Source organism: Hemiscyllium ocellatum, chromosome 48, assembly GCF_020745735.1.
Source record: "Hemiscyllium ocellatum isolate sHemOce1 chromosome 48, sHemOce1.pat.X.cur, whole genome shotgun sequence".
NCBI lineage: Eukaryota > Metazoa > Chordata > Chondrichthyes > Orectolobiformes > Hemiscylliidae > Hemiscyllium > Hemiscyllium ocellatum.
Genome location: NC_083448.1, coordinates 14,787,293 through 14,806,930, shown reverse-complemented (window position 1 = coordinate 14,806,930; position 19,638 = coordinate 14,787,293). Strand labels below are relative to the sequence as shown.

The window sequence follows — 19,638 nt, the reverse complement described above, 5'->3', positions numbered from 1 at the left end:
AAAAATACTTAGTTCTGACTTATTGTCTGCAAATGAACAGGCTGACCCTGAAATGCATAATTTTGAGTGACAGTGCATTTCTGAACAGATTCCACCTTTGTCAACAATCTGTATTGCGCAATGAGTCATTCAAAAGCAGAGAAGGTTCCAAATCTTACAGCTGGGCATGTGTGGGTGTGTGTTTTATAAGTCCTGAAGCGAAGAAAGCTTCTGTATTGTGTGGACAGTCTGACATACCTACTGCTACGATGTTCTTACCTTGTAGTTTTAAACAACACATAAAAATTGCCCCACAGAGCCCTTAGAAAGGTGGTAGTTGTAGAAAATTGGCTGGCTAATAAATTGTTTTACCCCTGTCTTGGTTGGAAAAATTCGGAAATGGTGAGTGCTACTCAGTCTAGAGTCCTCTCCCTTGCCTCTGTCTTTGGTTCCATTGTGCCTCAAAATGAATGAGACAAGTTCATCAGCTATCCAAGTGCAAAGCGCAAGTTCAAGAACAGCAAAGAGGACTTGAGGAAGGAATGGGTGATGCCAAACACACCCAAGCTGTGAAAAACCAAATGTTGTGGTTCTGCAATTACAAACAGCTCTGCTGAACAAAGCAATGGGGAAATATTTGAAGATGAATCGATAAAGATCCACAAAAACAGTTGAAACTAATTTGAGACTGACTTATTCAAACACTTATTGAAAGATGCCGATGCAGAAATGCTCAACATCCACAATCTGACTCAAATTTGGAATAAGAATAGTACAGAATATCATTGTAATAACCTCGAATTTGCATTTCAGCAGTCTCTTGAGGCAAAGTCAGAGTACCCTGTATATTTAAGTCAGAAATACAAATTATTGAGAGTATGCATAAAAGTAGAGCCACGGTAGAATATCAGTCATTGTCTTTTTGAAGGGGAATCCAAGCCTATAGGATGAAAGGTCAAATGGTACAATTTCTCAAAGCCAAGACCCTGCCACCTCTCAGAATAATCCTTTTAATACCTCTCAAAACTCACTTTCACATTCTAGTCAGTATCTGGTTCTCTTACGGTGGAGTTAGATATGCACAACTTTGGACAGCAAAAGACAACTGGTTCTCTTTAGCCCGTCGTGCGAAGTTGCCTCCCCATCATACTCCAAGTTGTACACTGTTCCAACGACACTTTCCAACCTTTGGGGAGAAGTATTAAAAAAAGCTCCTCCTAAGAAGTAGAAATTCATCCAGAAGATGCAATCAACATAACTCTGTTTTCTCAGAGGTTATCTCCGCACTAGTCAGAAATCTATCCAGTTCTTGCGTGAACGAGTTGAGCCCCTTTGGTGCAGCTGCAGAAACCTGTTTCACAATTCCTGTCATTTCTGCAAAAAGAACCAACTCCTGAGCTCAGATCTCAGAAAGACTTATGAAATTCTAACAGGATGAAACAGGGTAGATGCACGGAGTATGTTCTGATGGCATGTGCGCCCAGAACCAGGGGTCACAGTCTGAGGATTCTGGGTGGACCATTTAGGAAGGAGATGGGTGAGCCTGTGGAATTCATGACTACAGGAAGTAGTTGCTGCCAAAACATTGAACGTATTCAGGAAGTGGCTAGATATAGCACTTGGGGCGAATGGGACCAAAGGTTGTGGGGAGAAAGCAGGATTAGGCTATTGATTTGAACAATCAGCCATGATAGTAATGAATAGTGGAGCAGGCTCAAAGGGCCGAATGGCCTCCTCCTGCTCCTATCTTCTGTGTTTCCATAGGACTTGATCCATCCTTCAATCCTTCATTGAAACAAAACCATTGGTCATAAATGTAAAAGTTGCCACCACATATTGTGAAGATGCAACACTTAATACACAGTACAAATTATAATCATTCTTACCTTAATCTCAGTTTGTAAGTTTACAATTGTCTGCAAAACAAAACCTTCCAATTGTGAGAGCTTAACTTAGGAGCCTGTACCTTCAAACGTGTTAAGGGGAGAAAAACTGTCCTCTGGAAGAATCAATAAAATAGCAGCTGCTCTAAAATGTATGTCCAAGGTTAATAGCTAATTTCTTCTAATATCTCCCAATTATCAGGCCCATGTTCACATACGACAGAAGAGTTGCCAGAGAGGAAGATGTCTAAAGAACTAACCCTTAACAGGACACGAAACATCAAGAATAAGGAAACACATTTCTAACAAATAAATGATAAATATGTCTGGCCAGGCCTTCTGCATTCGCGTAAAGAGTAAATGAACAGAAAAAAAAGTTGCTTCACAAGCAATTCAGTATTTCTGAAGTCTAGTTCCTGGTATGATGTAGGAAAATGGCAGTCAATTTGCACACAACAAAGATTCCTCAAACAGCACTGCACTAAGATTAAAGCCAGACAATCTGGTTCTTGTGATTTTGTTTGAGCAATAAATATTGGTCAACGGAATAATTCTCCACCCTTTTTCAAAATAGAACCATGGGACCTTTCATGTTCACCTGACATTGCCTGTTTTCACATGTCATTTGGAAGACAGCACCGAGATTTTTATGCTCAAAACTGTGACAGAAAAAGAGGGGTAGCAGAGAATGACTACTCCTTTGTAACTCTCAATCTTCAGCAAACCATTTGTGCAAGAGGATAAAGGTGAACAAACAGATTTCCGATCACTTTTTATTGATGATCACGATAAGGCCCATTGATTTGCAATTAGTGAATTAGTTACATTAAATTTTGTTTTGTATGAGATTCCAATCCCTTTTTGTCACAATCATTTTGCATGATTCTTGGTTGAAAAACTGGAAAATTGCATTACAAGTTGCTCCTGAAATGCAGCATAACAACATGCAATTCTGACTAATCACTCCCTGCAGCTGTTTTAGGCTCCACCAAAGCCTTCACGTTCCTGAATTCTGTGAACTCCATCAGCATATCATATTCCTTTCTCGTGTTTGTCTAGCTCCTACGCAAATGCATCAGTACTATTCAACTCAACTGCTCCCTCTGATAGCCTATTCCAGATTTTTGCACTTGGGACAAACAACTTGCCCCTAAATTCTATTCATGATGACCTTACACTTGTGACCTCCACTTTCAGATTCATGGTAGATTTCTCTCCGTCCATCTGCTTCCTGACGTTTCAAAGTTTCTGCCTGTCAATACAAAGCAAATTAATCATAGAATTTAAGGATTAAGAGAGAGGGATTAGGGAAGAGAAGGGCAAATAGTAGAGTCAAATCAGGTGCAGATACATGAATGGAGATGAAAAGAAAGAATGGATTCAGAGACAGAAAAAGAGACACAAAAGCAAAGTTAAAAAAAATCCATCTCAGCTTACCTTTTGCTGTCTGTGATTAGTGCACGTGTAACACTTACACACTATTCAGTTACTCACAACCTCAGGCCGAAATGTGGAGAACAAGTTAAACCAGCACACCTATGTTCGCCATCAGGATGAGGATCCCAAGTTTTTGGAAGTATACATTTTGTCCCACATGGAAGTATGTTGAATTTTGGCTGAATGGCTGGATAACCAACACTGAATCATTGTCCAAGGCAGATGACCAAAATTAGGAGGTCTGCAGCAGGTGTGGCCAAACACAGTTAGAAAATGTAATTTTCTCTCTGCGACATATATCAGTTTTTAAATGAAGTATAACTAAATGCAAAGAGGGTCTCAAACCAATTCGAGACTCCAGACAGAGTCATAGAGATGTACAGCATGGAAACAGAGCCTTTGGTCCAACCCGTCCATGCCGACCAGATATCCCAGCCCCATCTAGTCCCACCTGCCAGCACCAACGTGCTTTTCCACTGTGGTTAAGCACTTAAGACTGGAAAGTTTGAACTTTCAGCTTCATTTCTTCATTTTCCATTTAAAACTAAGATCTGCAACCTTATTTAAACCTTATTTTGTATGTTTTGCACTACACTATAATTACTGCAATGTTTAACTTCTAATTTTGTTCTTTCTTTCGACTTTGTTCTTAAGAGTCTGTACCTAGATACTTAAGCTGAAGATGGCACCATGTGTGGCGACCTTAGACCCTTCTCATTGCACTCCTGTACTTTTGTATTACACTACACATGACAAAATAAAAACAAAACCAAATCAAATTACACATAATGTACATGATCTTGAAATCTCACTGCTGAAGTGACTTGTAATATGCTTTGTTTTCAGTCATTTACTTGAAGTATACATTCTACACCCATTCCTTCCTGCTCTGACCCATTTCCTGTTACTCATGTTCTCATGAATCTCAGTCTGTCCCCTCTTCCTTCAGGTTAAAGTCTATTGTGAACAGGAATAAGCTGATCTTTAGAATGGGAAGCAACAAATGATACGCCCAACGTTCACAAAGATACACACACGACTCATCATCAGTCAGAAGGGACACTAAACCAAAGAAAGAGCCAATGAAGATTTGCCTGAATAAGTGTTTTTCTTTTTAAATAGAAAATGTGGATTTGAGAGGGTACAGAACCAGAACGAGTATACAATAAATTCCAGAGCCTGGAGCAAAGCCTATTTGAGGGTCTGACTGCTCATTTTGCAACGAGAGGGGAGAGAATTAAGAGCAAATTTGGAGGAAGACTATGAACTTCAACCACTGCAGATGCGTGAAAGCTGGAGCAATGCTGGAGAAACTCAGCAGAGCTGGAGCATTTCTAGGGAGAAACAGAGTTAATATTTCAAGTCTGGTACGAACTTCCTTTCAAAACACAAAATAGAGGGCATCTAGGGAGGAAAACGTTTTTGATGAATTACAGAACTGCAAGAGGCAAGGCAAAGTGGGGACTGGAGCATGCAGTATAACAACAGGTATAATCTGAGGATTTTAAGCGCCAGTGAACTAAAGCAGGTCAAAAACGTGTGCAGTGGAATACATGCAGCAGCGGTTTAAAAGGGTTGAAAGGCTTTGGGGTGAATGGAGATATTAAAGTCAAGGACAAATTTGTAAAGAGAGATTTCCAGTATGATCAGCTATCGTGCCATAAGGCCTTATCACTGACCGTGGGGCAAGGAGGAACTGATGGGGCAAATATACAAACTGGGTTATGGAACTGAAGGAGGCTGTTCAGGTTTTGTGCAGTAGGCAATGACTTTTGTAAATCAGCAATTTAAATGCAACACTTTCAAAGAAATTCGAAGAGATGAACATCAGCCACAACATAAACAGGAGTCAGTGGACCGTATTGAACAATATGGTTTAAGTTGGGGATGCCTGAATGAGGTGACGACTCAGCTGAAGAACCCAGACAGAGGCTGGAGAAAATGAATTAGTGTTTGGTCTTAATCTTGTTCATTAGATGCATATTTGGACAAATTCTGCTCAAATGTGCTTACACACCTTGTAGGAGTAAGGTAACTGGTCGCAGGAAACACCATATTCAAGATCAACATTTTCATTGATCAGTATCCATCTACGCTCACTTTCCATCAAGACCTCACTGAATAATTGACATTCGATCTCTTTTTTTAATACAATAACATGGGGCTGAAGGTCCCGCAGGAGATTTAGGTAATTCTTTACACAGGCAATTTTCAGGATGCAATAGAAAATGGTGGGAACTAACCTCAAATAAACTGATGGAATATTTTAGCTCCACCAGCTTTTGGAAATCAATATTACAAACCAGTAGCTCACTGTCACACATAATCCAGAGGGCAAGTGGAACAATCCAGTCACAGAATAGCCCTGTTGACTTCAGCTTCTGGACTTTAAGATGAAAAAGACAAAGTTACAAGGAAGGGATATTGTTTCACTGACATGTCAGCAACAACTTAGTTTCATATATCACCTCTAACACAGTTCAGTGTAGCGAAGTGCGAATGCAACAAAACTTGACATGGAGTGACAAAAGAAAAAATTAACGTCCATGAGCATAAACTTGGTGGTTTTAACAAAATTCTTGAAGGAGAATAGTGAGGTGGAGATGCAGCAGTGGAAACGCTATGAAGCTCAGGCAGTGAATTTCACAGTCTAGACCCTGGGCAGCTGAAAGCCCAGTCGCCACTGATGGGGCAATGAAAATCAGAGGGGTGAGAAATGAGAGGAGCTCAGGCAGGTTCAAGTTGCCAGATCTCAGCTCTGTGTTATTTTCTCCATTTGCTTCCCCAGAGCAATTGAAACACACCTTCCTTGTGCTGCCAAACTACCTGAATGTAGGGGCATAAAGTAGGGGGCAGAACAAAGAACATATGATGCTTTGTTATTTTGCACTCCAGGCAACAAGTATCCCATTGCTCTTGCTTCACTCATCAACTCAGGGTGGCACAACCTCTGTAATATTTCTGTGTACATGCACAGAAATAGCAACAGGAGAGAGAAAAAAAGAAAAGCCTTGATGTCAAGACTTATTCATGTACATCATCAACACCAGAGGAAGAAACAGGCAACAAATCAGAGCTGGCATTTTTTTTTAATTAAATTCAACTTACTGAGATTCCTCATTTTATTCCAAGTAGCTTTGCATAAATAGTCAATTTATTAGGGCTGCCACAGCAGGGAAAAAAGCAAATTCCATTAAAAATAAATTATTTTCTGTGGGTTTAAAAAAAAAACTAATCTACACTATCAACTTTTAAATATATATTTATAAAATTAAGTCACTTATTTTGATACACTTGTTTTAGCCACATGCAACGAGCTTAGAAAATTCTCTCTGTGGGACAGAAGCTTGTGATACTTCACTGAATGCCAAACTTAACTTTTCACTACATTTCTCTTCTTTCTTGTGGCCTGAAATATCACAGGGTCTGACAGAAGAATTTTTAGATCACTTTAAAAGATGCCAATAATCTGATTTGCTTACAAGGTCGACAGAAATCACTTCAGATCCCATCCACATCTTTGATACTCTACGTCCATCCCTTTTAGAATCTGCACAGTCTGGTGTATCATACAGACTTGAGATGGAGTGCTTTCTCCTGTCCAGCAAATGCCATGAGAACATTGTTGAGTTTTCAAGTTCTCCCAGCCTTCAGACAGAAACTGTGCCTCCTACAATCAGAGGAATCGTGTCCTGCCAAGGCATGGTGTCATACTTGCACAGGAACTTTCAAGCATGGTACTGCTCGGGACTGTGGCCTCTGGCAGAGGTTTGCTGAGAGGAGTTTGAAATATCAAACAGACAAGCAGTAAGATTTACGAACATAATGCCAGTTAAAAATGAGCGTAGATATTCAGCCCATGTTTAAAAAGAAACCAGTGGGACCAGCTCTATGGGGGCTGGATTCCAGATCAGCATTTTGCCATCTCTCAGTGTGGTGATGTCCCCAAAACGGGTGATATCGAGTGCCAATTCCATGAGGCCTAAAGTGAAAACAGTCCATCTCAGAGCACGAATCTCTTGCAAATAAGCATTTTAGTCACTCCCAGAATCCTCATAACCTGCCTGGAGTTCTTCCTGGTCATCATCTCGCTCAGGATAGTTCAGAATCCGGCGGTTTGCTTGCATCAGATATTGCTGCTGTCTGAAGTAAACTTTTAGGGCCCCTTTGATGGCAATGAAGGCAATCCCGCCCTGATCAGAGAGAGAGAGAGAGAGAGAGAGAGAGACAGAAAGTCAATCTTGACGCACAGCAAGATAGTTGCAAAGTGCTATGGATCCATAAAGCTGCTTCTCATAAAGTTCAGCTTGACTCTCCTTGTTTCACAAGGCCATTTATCTATACAGCAGCAACTGGAATTTCACAATTCAGCAGAGAGCCATTTGTGCATTGGATGACTCTCTGAATGATCTCTCCACATCCCATAATGCTGGCTTTCCCCACAGTTTTACTGTTTCCCCTTTTTTGTTGAATATTTTTCCACAACACCTTAATATTTGGATTCTACATTCTGTTACTGTCACTGATTCAGCAATTCAAGTCCTGACAATTTTCACCAATCTCATCTTTCATTGTTGTATCGATAACCTCCCAATTAATAAGCTGCTCTTCAGTGAAAATTGTTCACCTGCCCCTTTGTGTCCCTCATCAAAACAACTTCCGAGTTCCCTTCACCCCAATTCAAAATTCTTTGGTTGAAACCATCCTTCACTTTTGAGAATGTTTGAGCCCATGCAACATTTGTTTTCTTGCATTTGTTAAGAAAGAAACCCTTAACACATGGATACAGAAATTCTTGAGAACTATTGATCTATCTAACAGGTTTCACTTGGAATTATCCTCAAATCAAACTCAGATGAATTTACAGTGGTTCAGACTGAACTCTTAATCTAGCAGTGTAAGGCTTTCAAAAATTACATAAAATCTTGATTTTTCTGATTTTCTTTCCCCGTCCATGCATTGGCTCTGAATGCAACACAAGTCACTTGACCACAAACCTCTGATCTTGCCCCAAGTAGGCCTTTTGTGAGGAATTAATTGCGACCATCAGCAGGACATTTGGTGCTGGGGAAATTACAAGCGATCCTAACCTATGATATACCTGTTCCTTTTTGAGGAGACAGGAGACTATTGCAATGGGATTACACTCCAAGAGGTATAGAAATCTAACTGCCATTATCCAAAGGCTTAGCTGACAATATACCCGCTGACTTACACAGCCGGCCAAGAGAGATTACAACCAATGCAGAGTGGTTGGAGGGCATAATTTTGAATTGAGAGGAGAAGGATTGAGAAGGGATCCAAGGGACAACTTGTTCACAAAACAGGTGGTTCATAAACTAGAGAAAACAATAGATGCAGGAAGAGTTTCAAAATTTAAAAGACATTTGGACAGGGACATGAATAAGGAACATTCAGAAGGATATGGGCCAAATGGGACTAGTTTAGTTTGAGAATCTTGGTCAGCATGTTTCTGCGCTGTATGACTCATTAACAGGCTTATGATAAAATCTGAACAGTATGAAACTATATTATCTCAACTTGAAGTGATATCATTGAAATGTATGAAGATTGTAAAGAGCTTGACAGGACAGATTGTGAGAGGTTGGTTCATCCAGGTGGAAAAGGTTGTATAGGCCTTTGAGAAGAGCTTTCCAAACTGATAGGGCATGAATTCTTCTATTAGACAACAAAGAAGCTGAAAGGTGAATGATGGCCCATCTACTTTTAGTGGTGTTGGATGAGGAAAGAATGGTAGACAGTAAGTGAAGGAACCAGGTATTCCCCTTCCATCACTACCATGAGGTCACTGGAATGGAAAATCCAGTGTGCTTCGCATTCAGCATCAGCTTAGGCAACGTACTCAAGCTGGGCTTGAATGATGCATACCTACAATAAAAGATCCTATCCAGATGACTTCTGTTTGCACTGAGGAAATGCAAAGCCTTAAAGTCAGCCTCACTCAAGATGACTAGTTAAAGCACTGGACATTCCAGAATGACCAAAGACCAATGGTGCAAATGAAATCGAGTCCCGGCACAAGTCAGCGCATTTGGGAGAGCAAGGGAGAAAAATCGAAGGACGTGGTACATATACTCACCAAGATGGTTCGCTGGAGGTTGGAGTGAACACCACTGAATATCAGCTTGCCAACCATGCTGGAGATTGTGGGGAACACAAGGGCACCACACAAGATGCGGGAGACAGACATGTGGTCACTCTGATAGCTGGTCTCAGCTGGTATACGAGGAACGGGACATCCAAAACCTACACAATGTTCAACACAACCTGAATAACACATAAAATGAAGGGAGCTGCACATACATCCAGTCAAACTGCTACTGCAGGGATGACTTCATTGTTCATTTCTCAAAGCAGCTTGAAACAACTAAAAATGACACCTATCAGGTCCTGGCAGCATCGGTGGAGATAAAAACTGTGTCAAGGTTTGAACTTCAGTGACACTTATTCTAGACATTAACTTTGTTTTCTCCTTACAGATGCTGTCAGCCCTGCTGAATTTCTCCAGCAATTTCTGTTTTTGCTTCAGATCTCTGGCATCCACAGTTCTTCATTTTATCTATCTATCAGGTCTTCTCCAGCATTTGGCGATCCATCGTTTTGAGCAATGCTTCTCAACAAGGGAGAAGATGGACAATTTCAGCAAAAACTAGATATACAATGTGATTAGAAAGTGTCAAATGCAATTAAGAAACAGGGGTGATGGTGAGGGAAATGCAATGAGAACAAGAGACTGCAAGATTGAACAGTGTATGAGATCAATCAAAATACTGCGTGGTTTAAAAAGAAAGATAGTGAAACGAGACGGACAGAGTTGTCTGAAACATCCCAAGGCTCTTCACAGAAGCATAGGCAAATACAATTTGCCCAACGCTACTTAAGGAGATCAAAAGACATCTGGAATAAAGAGGTCAATTTTAAGGAGGTTCGCAAAGGAGGAAGGAAAGGTTAGCAAAGCATAAAGAGGACACGAAAGCTGACAGCAGAGGCAGCAGTCGGCACTACCATCAACTGATTAAAATTGGAGGTCAAGCAACCAGGATTAGATCAATGCAGAGATATTGGAGGGATGCACAACTGAAGGTGGTGTACAGATTAGGAGTTGCAAGATAATGCAGAGAAACAAATATGAACATCTGACATACGTGGGCCAAAACATGATTAGAATGAACATTTTTGCATCCATGAGAAAGGAGTAACTAAAATAACCATGGTTGGAAGTTTGCTCGCTGAGCTGGCAGGTTCGTTTTCAGATGTTTTGTCATCATGCTAGGTAACATCATCAGTGAGCCTCTGTTAAGTCCTGGTGTTGTGTCCCACTCTCTTTTTGTGTGTCTTGGTCTCTTAAGGTGGATGACATTTTTTTTTGTCAGAGGTTGGTAAATGGGGTCCAAATCGATGTATTTATTGATGATGACAAAACAAACCTGCCAGCTCAGCGAGCAAACTTGCAACCTGAACCTCAACCTGAGCTACAATTCTTCTTTAAAAAAAATCTCAAATCTCTTGGCTTCCTGTCTATATGACAATTCAGTGATTAGTGATTAATGGGACCAGCCTGGAGTCTCACCTGGGAAAATGTTACTTAGAACTTGCAGCTTGCTGGAGTATTTGCGCCACATGCGAAGCACAAAGTCCTCCCACCGGATCATCTTGGCCAGAATAAGCATCACAGGAATGGTAGGAAGCCCCATCAGCAGGAACAGTGGGTCTGCCCGCTCCATTAAGTCCAAACCTTTCTTATGTCCAACAACCTACAGAGAGATCAAGACAGATCAAGTTACAGTGTTGTCCAAAACCCATCTGTTTGCATCGAATTATATAGGATGTTTGGCGAAGAAACCAGAAATTCAGCCCAGGGACGTCAGTCAAGCCTCCACTCATCTTTGCTAACTGAGATTCATCACCTATTCCCTTAAATGCTTTCATAATATGCCCCCCACCAACAAATCTGAACTATTTGCTTAACTATTATGTTGTGCGAGTTATGTTGTGTGAAAAGCTCACATTTCGATTGAACACTAGTCTCCAAAACCCAAAAAACTCATTGGCAAGATCAGTCCCTGGTTTCAGGTGGTTGTCCCATGATGTGTCGTTCAGTAAGTTGGGCTGATTTTCTTGGGAAATGACAATAACGACAGGTGATCTACTGAAACAGAAATGATTCTCAAGGAGTTTGACAGGACAGACATCAAGGTCAGCAAAACTGAGGATAAGGGACAGTCTCTGCACAAGGGTCCAATCATATAGGACTGACATGAGGAGAAATCACTTCACTTAAAAAGAGCTCTGAACTTCTGAAGTTCCTTAACGCAAAAGGGGTGGATGCTCCATTGTTGAAAACCTGTAAGGGCAGGATGGACACATTTTTGGTTATCAGGGAATCAAAGGGTTTGGGGAGCGAGTGGGAAAGTTGAAGCTGAAGAAGCTTCTCAAAGGCCATATGGTCAATCCTGTACATATTTAGTATGTTCTTGCACAAAGTAAATTGTTATGCTCACTGATATCCACTTAATGAAACTAACAGCCAAAGACAATGGAGGCTGCTGCTCTGCAACACTCTCAAAGTACTTTGTTCTGTTTAATGCAATGTAATAACGTGATAATCCATAATTCGCTTTTCTTAATCTAGCAAGGAGTGCCAGCACTGATGAAGGCAATTTTCTGACTTCGTCACCGAGTGTAAGCGCTTAAGAGCTCCCAGGCCACAAGCATCACGGTTTGAGGCATGGCCCAGCTCACCTCATATTGCTCCTTCCTCTCATGACAAGTTACCCTGTTATTTAATTGAACTATCTGACAATTTACTGCCATCTATTTTGTTGTGATGCCTTCCTCGTGGTTTGAAATTTCCAAGTTTTGCTACATTCAGTTACATGATAGTGGAATTGTTCTCCCTAAGGGTGAGGGTCAAGTGAAAGTCCCAGAGAATCTTACTGACTTCATTAATGAGTTCTCTATGAATCCAGCAGAATTGTGACCTGAGCAAGTCAATGCCACGGGTGAAATGGAAGTAACTGGCTGCTTCAGGTGTGTAACCAACCTATATAGGCAGGATGGGGATATGCAGCTTTCTTGCTTCCAACTGTGCGATGCGGTAAATGGCAGAACACACCTGTGAAGCTTGCCCACTGGAATCTGACCATAAACTGCTTGCACACAGTTGACGATGCAACATTCAAACCCTTTTCAAAATACAAGTAGAGCAGAAAACTGATATGCTATTACAAGACATGCAAACTACAATTGCAAACTGAATAGTTATATGAAACTTCAACACCTCCAAGTGACAGAACTATCCTACGATAATTGTCACTACTGTGTTTTTCCACATCTTAGGGTCACAGACTTGACCTGTTGTCCCTGTTGCAATATGGACCACCTTGTTCTCACAAGGGCTACCTTCAGCAAGTCACGGTCTGACTTAACAATTGATACAAAGTGGCCAGTGAGTTAACAATTCTTGACTCTGGACAACAATCCACTTGATATGGGAAGGCCGACCTGCATGACAGTCACTGCTCCGTAAGTCACTGCCGACCAATAGACGGTCCCCACCACAATGCTGGCTGCTGCAAAGGGGCTGGCTTTGGACAGAATGCGGTCAACTTGATGCAAGGAGTAAACGACTGGACCTGAAGAAAAAAATTACAAAAAAACAACATGAATACAAGTTATGCATAAAACTACATCATACTCTGGTTTCTTTTCAGATAATGCTTTGAAAGCAAATCTGGTCATTAGGCTCCCAGTTTGGAAACTTTGCGAGGCTTAAATAGCTCCTGGTGCTCGGTCAGGATTGAATAACTTTCCCTTCCTGTATTCATCTCTAGCTTATTCATACAACTGTGTTTGTTATCTTGTACTTTCTGGTACCTTCCCAGTCTCAGACTGCAAGCCGAAAGATACCTTCTGCCTTTGCACTTCATATTGTTAAAGCAAGATTTAAGACTCAGCTTTTTAACCAGGTTTACCCCTATTAACATCTCCTCCTTTGGCTCACTGGCCAATGTCTTTGGACAATTCTTTAGGCTCAAGGGATGAAGTAATGGTTAATTACCAAAATAGGAGGAAGAGTTCCTCCATTTCCTATTTTTGCCCGTCACGGTCAACAAATTCAGTGAGTACCAAGTCTGACAGTTTCGATCAAATGTTTATGAACACAATTTAGAGGTCATAGAGTCATAGTCATAGCGATGTACAGCATGGAGTCTTGAATCATTAAAAGATGAGGGCAGTGGACTGAATCACAATGATCCAGATGGAGATCTAATTGCTGTCTTCAATTCTGTGTGTATCAATTATGAGTGTTGTAATTCTTGTTCTGCAAAGTCAGTGCTAATACCAATGCAACCCTGTAAATTATAGGTAGTACAATTATAGTCGCTTAATGAACAATCTAAACGACTGATTAATGTTTAGTCGAAAGGACTTTTTTTGGAGATTGAATTTAAGGCACGGTATTGGCCACATTCCAAATCTTGGGCTCAGCTGGGAAGAATGGATTCTTAAGAAGTAGCTGAACATACATGATGCATTTCGGAAGGGTGAAAACCAGCAGATTAGTACATTGTGGTTGGAAAGGTTTTTTTTATAAATTTAGCATTTTTAATGGGGGAGCTGAAGACAGAGAGAGAGGAGGTCAAAGTCTTGTACGCACCTAACTTTGGGAAGACGATCAGATATTCAGTGTTGCACTGTGGACAGGCCACTCGGCCTGTACTGTTCCCCTTCTGTTTCTCATCCAGCCATCGTTGTAGGCATGCCTGGTGTATCCATTTTGTGGACCCTTTACATCGACATGGGCTTACCCATTCTGCCGAGCGATCATCAAGGTCAGTGGCAAAGCATACCCAGCAGTTCCTGCCGAAAGCAATCAAGGACATTGCTATCAAACAAGAGGAAACATTGTATCTCTTTGACAGTAGCTCCATCTATCATCATATCTTAAAGATAGGCATAAGCATAGAAAAACAACATTTGGAAGACAAAAAGGATAACTTTGCCAACTCTAGGTGGGCATATCCCTGTAGGTTTCATTTTAAAACAATTGCAACCCCCCATCCCCATTGAATCTTTCACCGATAATGTCGAACCACACAAGCTCGGGGTTAACCTGAAAGCTCATTGTCTCAAACCCTACCTCTCTCCTGCAGCATGTTGACCCTCAGGCTAAACTCATGAGATAGCACCCTATGATGTTTTGGGACTTAAGTGTTAACTACCCGAGAAATTAATCTTTTGTTCCTGGAAACTCGCAAATGGGCTGACAACATTAACATGCAGGAGAGGGTTGGAGAGATGGGACTGCAACAACAAAGAGTAAAGGTATGGGAATTACAGGAAGGAGTGGAGGGAATCTAAGAGTGACCAGAGGTGGTTACCGAAGAGGGGACAGGGTCAAAGGAAGAGAGGGCAAGGAGAGGATGGGGATAAACTGATTAGAGGCTAAATGCTGGTGGAGGTGGTCTGGAAGAGGTGGAGTCATTAGGGTCACATAATGAGTAGTGACATCTGCTGGGGGGTGGAAATGGGTGGTGAGTGCATGAAAATCAGAGGGAGTATGGGTAGGGAGGCAGTAGCATGAAGTTGGAGAGAATATGGAGCTGAACATCAAATGACAAGGTAATGAGGGTCAGTGGGATTCAAGGCCTGAGAAACAGAGGGAAATGAGGGGCACGGGCATGAGGATTAGAATGGTATGTCTGGTATGTGCGAAGTTCAGAGGGGTGGGGGGGGGAGGGGTGGGGGGGGAGGGGGGAGGGGGAGGGCAGGAGAGAGAGAGAGAAAAAGAAAGACAGGTTTGTGCTCATTTGCCTGACTCTACGCTGATTCCCAGCTGATCCCACCGCTGTGCTTTGGGATTTAAAGCTGCGATGAGACAAACTGTGACAACATGCTATAATTATTGAACAAATCACAAAGTGAGACAATTGAAAGTATTTGTCCTCAAACTGTTCGGCCTGTTTTTACACATGGATACCCCTTTTTCCAGAGGGACAACTTTAGGTTTTGCTCTTTGGTGAAAGCATAACTAGAAATTTTGGAGCGAAAAAAAAAGCACTGCTGCAATAATAATACGACTTGTTTATAAGTGAAAGATTCAGCCTGCTGTGGCAGCAGTGAGTCTTCGTTCGTTTCACAGGGGAGCAATGTTGAAAAGCACTACCTCTGCTCTGACAATACAAGCAGCATTCCGGGCTGTTATGTTTTGTAAGGGGTGATTGGGCCAATAAGACATGCAGGTCAGTTCCTGTCTCTGTGTTGTAGCCTGGTCTCCAATCTTGTCCGTATATTGGCCAATAGACAGAGCCTTGTTGCACCAGCACTATCTTGTTGTCAGTATACATCAGCCATTGCACATTAAAGGAACCCACCCATTGTCACTTTCAACCCACTCAAAATTCAAGTGCGAACCTGGAATACATTGACTCTCACAAATTCCTGTCACACCACAAATATGAAATTCCAATGCTGGAAAGGCAACGTTGATGGCCTGGCTTATACATGGTGGAAAGGAGAAGACCAATCAAAGGACAAGAAGGTGGACAAATCTCTTCTGGAAAGGCAAGACTGAAGATGCAAAATGATTCCATGGGATTGGTTTCGACATGAAAAAACAAATGAGTTGACCATCACAGTGAGACCCCTTTTGGGATAAACAAGACTCAGCCAACCATGACAGCTCATCTGAAGCCAGATCAGTGGTCATTGTGTATGGTCCAACAGTAGAAGCATCAGACAAGGCCAAAGAATATTTCTAAACAGGATCCATTGTTGTCCTGTAACCCAAAGAAGATGAGGGACTCAAATCTCTGGAAAGGTTTGGTTGGCAAGAAGGAATGAGGAAAATGAATCTCAACCGAGTACCCCTCGATAACAAGTACCATTTCTTGTCAGAAAGACAAATAGAAGACTGCATGGTTAAGCTTTCACTTGAAACAAATTGACACCAGGTTGACTCTGTCATTGCCCGAGTGAGGGACCTCAAGCATATCTGCATGATTCACGCCATGACTGGAGCTGCACTGACCATTGCCTAATATCTCCATCTGGCCCAAAAACATGATGTGGAGATGCTGGTGTTGGACTGGGGTGGACAAAGTTAAAAATCATACAACACTGGGTAGAAGTTCAACAGGTCTATTTGAAAGCGAAAACTTGGCCCAAAAACAGCAATGGCAGCAAAAACAGTGTTACCAGAACATGAATATCAATGGAGTCAATGACTCTACAAAGGTCTGCCTGTTCAGTGAGCAAATGTCACATGGAGACACTCAGCAAACAGGAATCATGGAATGTTCATAGGATCTGATCTGCCCTTCAATTCATCATGAACAGCATCTGTGAGGACATACTTGGTTTCTCTCTCAAGAAAGATGAAGGTCCCTTTGAGTCGAATAACCAGGACATCCAGGAACTCCTAAAACTTAAGTGCAAGGGTTTCCTGCATTTGAGGGAACTAAATTAGGTTTACAGATGAATGACAGTTGAAGTCCAACATAAAACCCTTGGTGTAACAAGAGATCACAGCTGGAAAATGTTCAGGAAATCTAACAACCTGCTGATAGCCGTGACATGTGTGGATGCTTCTGAAAACTCAAGATCACCTCAGGCCCAAGCACCAATGAACCTGGCCCACTGAGTGGCATTCATCATGGTCAGAAGGCAGTAAGCTCTTTTGGAAGGAACAGTTCAAGGATTAGATTAGACTTACAGTGTGGAAACAGGCCCTTCGGCCCAACAAGTCCACACCGACCCGCCGAAGCGCAACCCACCCATACCCCTACATTTACCCCTTACCTAACACTATGGGCAATTTAGCATGGCCAATTCACCTGACCCGCACATCTTTGTGACTGTGGGAGGAAACCGGAGCACCCGGAGGAAACCCACGCAGACACGGGGAGAATGTGCAAACTCCACATCTCCCCTATCAAGTGTCAGTCTGGACCACAAACCACAAACCATTGCATGCTTTTGCCATTATCTTGGCACAACCACAGAATGACCAAAGTTTGAAAAGATCCAAGAGCTGAGAATTAACAATGATTTTTATGCATTCAGAAACCATATTAAAGTATCAAACAGAAATGCTCTCCCTCCAAATGCACAATCTCATCTCCTTCATCTGGCACATCTCCAGGAAGTCACAATTGTAACCATCTTCAAAAAGGGATCAAGACTGTTTATGCTAACGTAATAGGGTCTTGTGTCCTGTCAGAATGGAAGCCAAGTCCAAGAAAAACGCAGAGAGCAACAGCAGCCTCAGCATCCTCTTGGAGTACACAAAGCCCGCAGATTCTTCCTGGTTGGCACAGTCTGTGTCAAATTTGGCTGCCTGCATTATTTCATAATTATATCCTGCCTGGTGCATGCCAACAGGAAATGAGTAGAAACGCATGGTGATCCTCATGAATGGATCCAATGTGATGCTTAGCAAGAGAGCTGCAATGAAGCAAAGCTGTGCCATTATAATAATGTTCCCAACACTCCAGGCATGATCCATGATGCTCCTTGTTGGAGAATAGAATCTCTAGAGGATGAGGAAAACCAACCCAACCATAATATGTGACATTTGCATGTGCACACACTCAAAGGTGGAAATCCAACTGATCATTGTACATTCAGAGAATGAGTCTGACACTAAGTATCCTGAAGACAAAGATTCTCTACAAGTGTGCACGAGCTGACAAACACTATTCCCAAAAATATCAAGATCTTTTATGAGCCAAACAAAAGACTACTCTCAGCACGGGTAACAAACTGACAATGAAACTGAACATCATCCCCAGTGTGTCAGTGCAATATCCGACCCTAGGAGGGACAGACCAATCGATAACAACCTCAAACCTTGCACAAATGTCACATTTAACATGGCTGCACTGATGAAGGGCTTATGCCCGAAACGTCAAATTTCCTATTCCTTGGATGCTGCCTGACCTGCTGTGGTTTAACCAGCAACGCATTTTCAACTGCACTGTTACCTACCCTCCTATATGTGCAATAGACAACACAAACTCTGGACAGCAAACGTTTCCAATCCCTGTAGAATCATCACTTAGCAATGCCACTGGAAATGAAAACGAAGGCTGGCACTCCAATGTCAATGCTCACTCTCGGGTCAGCATATTCAGCTTCGAGTCAATGGTGACTGCCAGCCTGTGCTTTTCAAGGGGCACTTTGTCTGCACGTCTGACACAACACCCCACTGCCCCAAAACAAGCTTTCCCTGCTCTGAGCTTCATCACGGCAAGACATTACCGAGTGAAATGAAGGGATGGTGGAGGGAGGAAACCTTTCAAGCGCATCCTCAAAGTCTGTTCCAACAAGAAATGCTGTTGGCCGGACAAGTGCCCATCCCCTACCCACAACAAAAGACCCCAGCAGAGTGCGGAGGATAAAAAGCCAGGTGGGAAGAGGGGGAGGTAGCTTGGATGCCCAGTGCCTTGCAACTACCCTACATCTGGCCATGAGGATCCTAGATATCCTGAAAAGCAGAGAGTGCTGAGGAAATTCAGGTCGGGACAAGGGTATAGGTCAGTAGTTGCTATCAGAGGAGAAGTTGACCCTCCTTCTGGTCTGTGTACCTGAGGAGGAGTGGATCAACAACCAAAAAAGTCATCCTGACTCATGAACAAGGGTCACACTGGACTGGAAAAGGTGAACTCTTGTCACCCTCTTCTCTCTCCGAGAAAGGGTGCCAGAGCTTTTCCAGCCAGTTTACTTTTTTCCCCCCTTCTCCTCCTCAATCAGAGTCATCCTCTGGGAGAGGAAGGAAGTAGGCGGGTTGGAGAATGGACCTTCTGAAAGGTACTGCCTGGGGGTGTGGGAAGTGCTGCGGAAACCGCCCTCCTTTTTCCACTCACCGTTCCAGCCCACTGAAACCCTGTGCTGCTGCCATCCCCAAGGATCCAAGTCCAAATCCAGCCCCAGGCTTTGGGCCTTAGCTCGCCTCTTTCCAGCGCCCCGCCCCCTCCAACCTTCCACGCAGCCGCGGCGGCTCGCAATCCGATTGGTCAATCCGATTTACCCCTTCTTTGCCAGCTGTGCAATCGGACGCCCGGCGTCGGACTAGAGTCTCTGGCCATTGGTTGGGGCGCCGCGACCCATCGAAAACCCGCAAGCCGCTTTTTTCCCCGCCCCTTCTCCCATCCCCGAGTGCTGATTGGCCGGGCCCATCGTCAGTCGCCCCTCCTCCTTCCCCCCGCCGAGCTGGCCAGCCCCACCCCTTTTCCACTCCCCGCCCACGCCACGCGCGGCGGCCAATCGCCACCCGCGGGCGCGCGGTGCGGCAAAGGCGGAGGCGGCGTGCCGG

General features: G+C 42.8%; 1 protein-coding gene across 1 annotated transcript; it reads right to left on the bottom strand.

Moving 5' to 3' along the window:
• Positions 1-2,805: 2,805 nt before the first annotated feature.
• On the bottom strand, positions 2,806-19,379 carry LOC132836847 (E3 ubiquitin-protein ligase MARCHF5-like). The gene is made up of 7 exons (XM_060856378.1): positions 19,190-19,379; positions 13,981-14,183; positions 12,825-12,955; positions 10,891-11,074; positions 9,400-9,566; positions 7,360-7,492; positions 2,806-3,110 (listed from the first exon to the last, which is right to left on the bottom strand). The coding sequence occupies exons 1-7, from the start codon at positions 19,222-19,224 to the stop codon at positions 3,013-3,015; spliced, it is 951 nt and encodes a 316-aa protein (XP_060712361.1). The 5' UTR covers positions 19,225-19,379; the 3' UTR covers positions 2,806-3,012.
• Positions 19,380-19,638: the final 259 nt, after the last annotated feature.

Bases quoted from the DNA above. Each gene is read 5' to 3' on its own strand.
- LOC132836847 (XM_060856378.1), bottom strand. From the start codon at position 19,224: ATGGCAGCAGCACAGGGTTTCAGTGGGCTGGAACG. The intron at 11,075-12,824 runs GTCGGCCTTCCC...ATCTCTCTGTAG, and splicing joins GAGCAGTGACTGTCATGCAG to GTTGTTGGACATAAGAAAGG. The intron at 7,493-9,399 runs GTGAGTATATGT...CTCTCTGATCAG, and splicing joins ACCTCCAGCGAACCATCTTG to GGCGGGATTGCCTTCATTGC.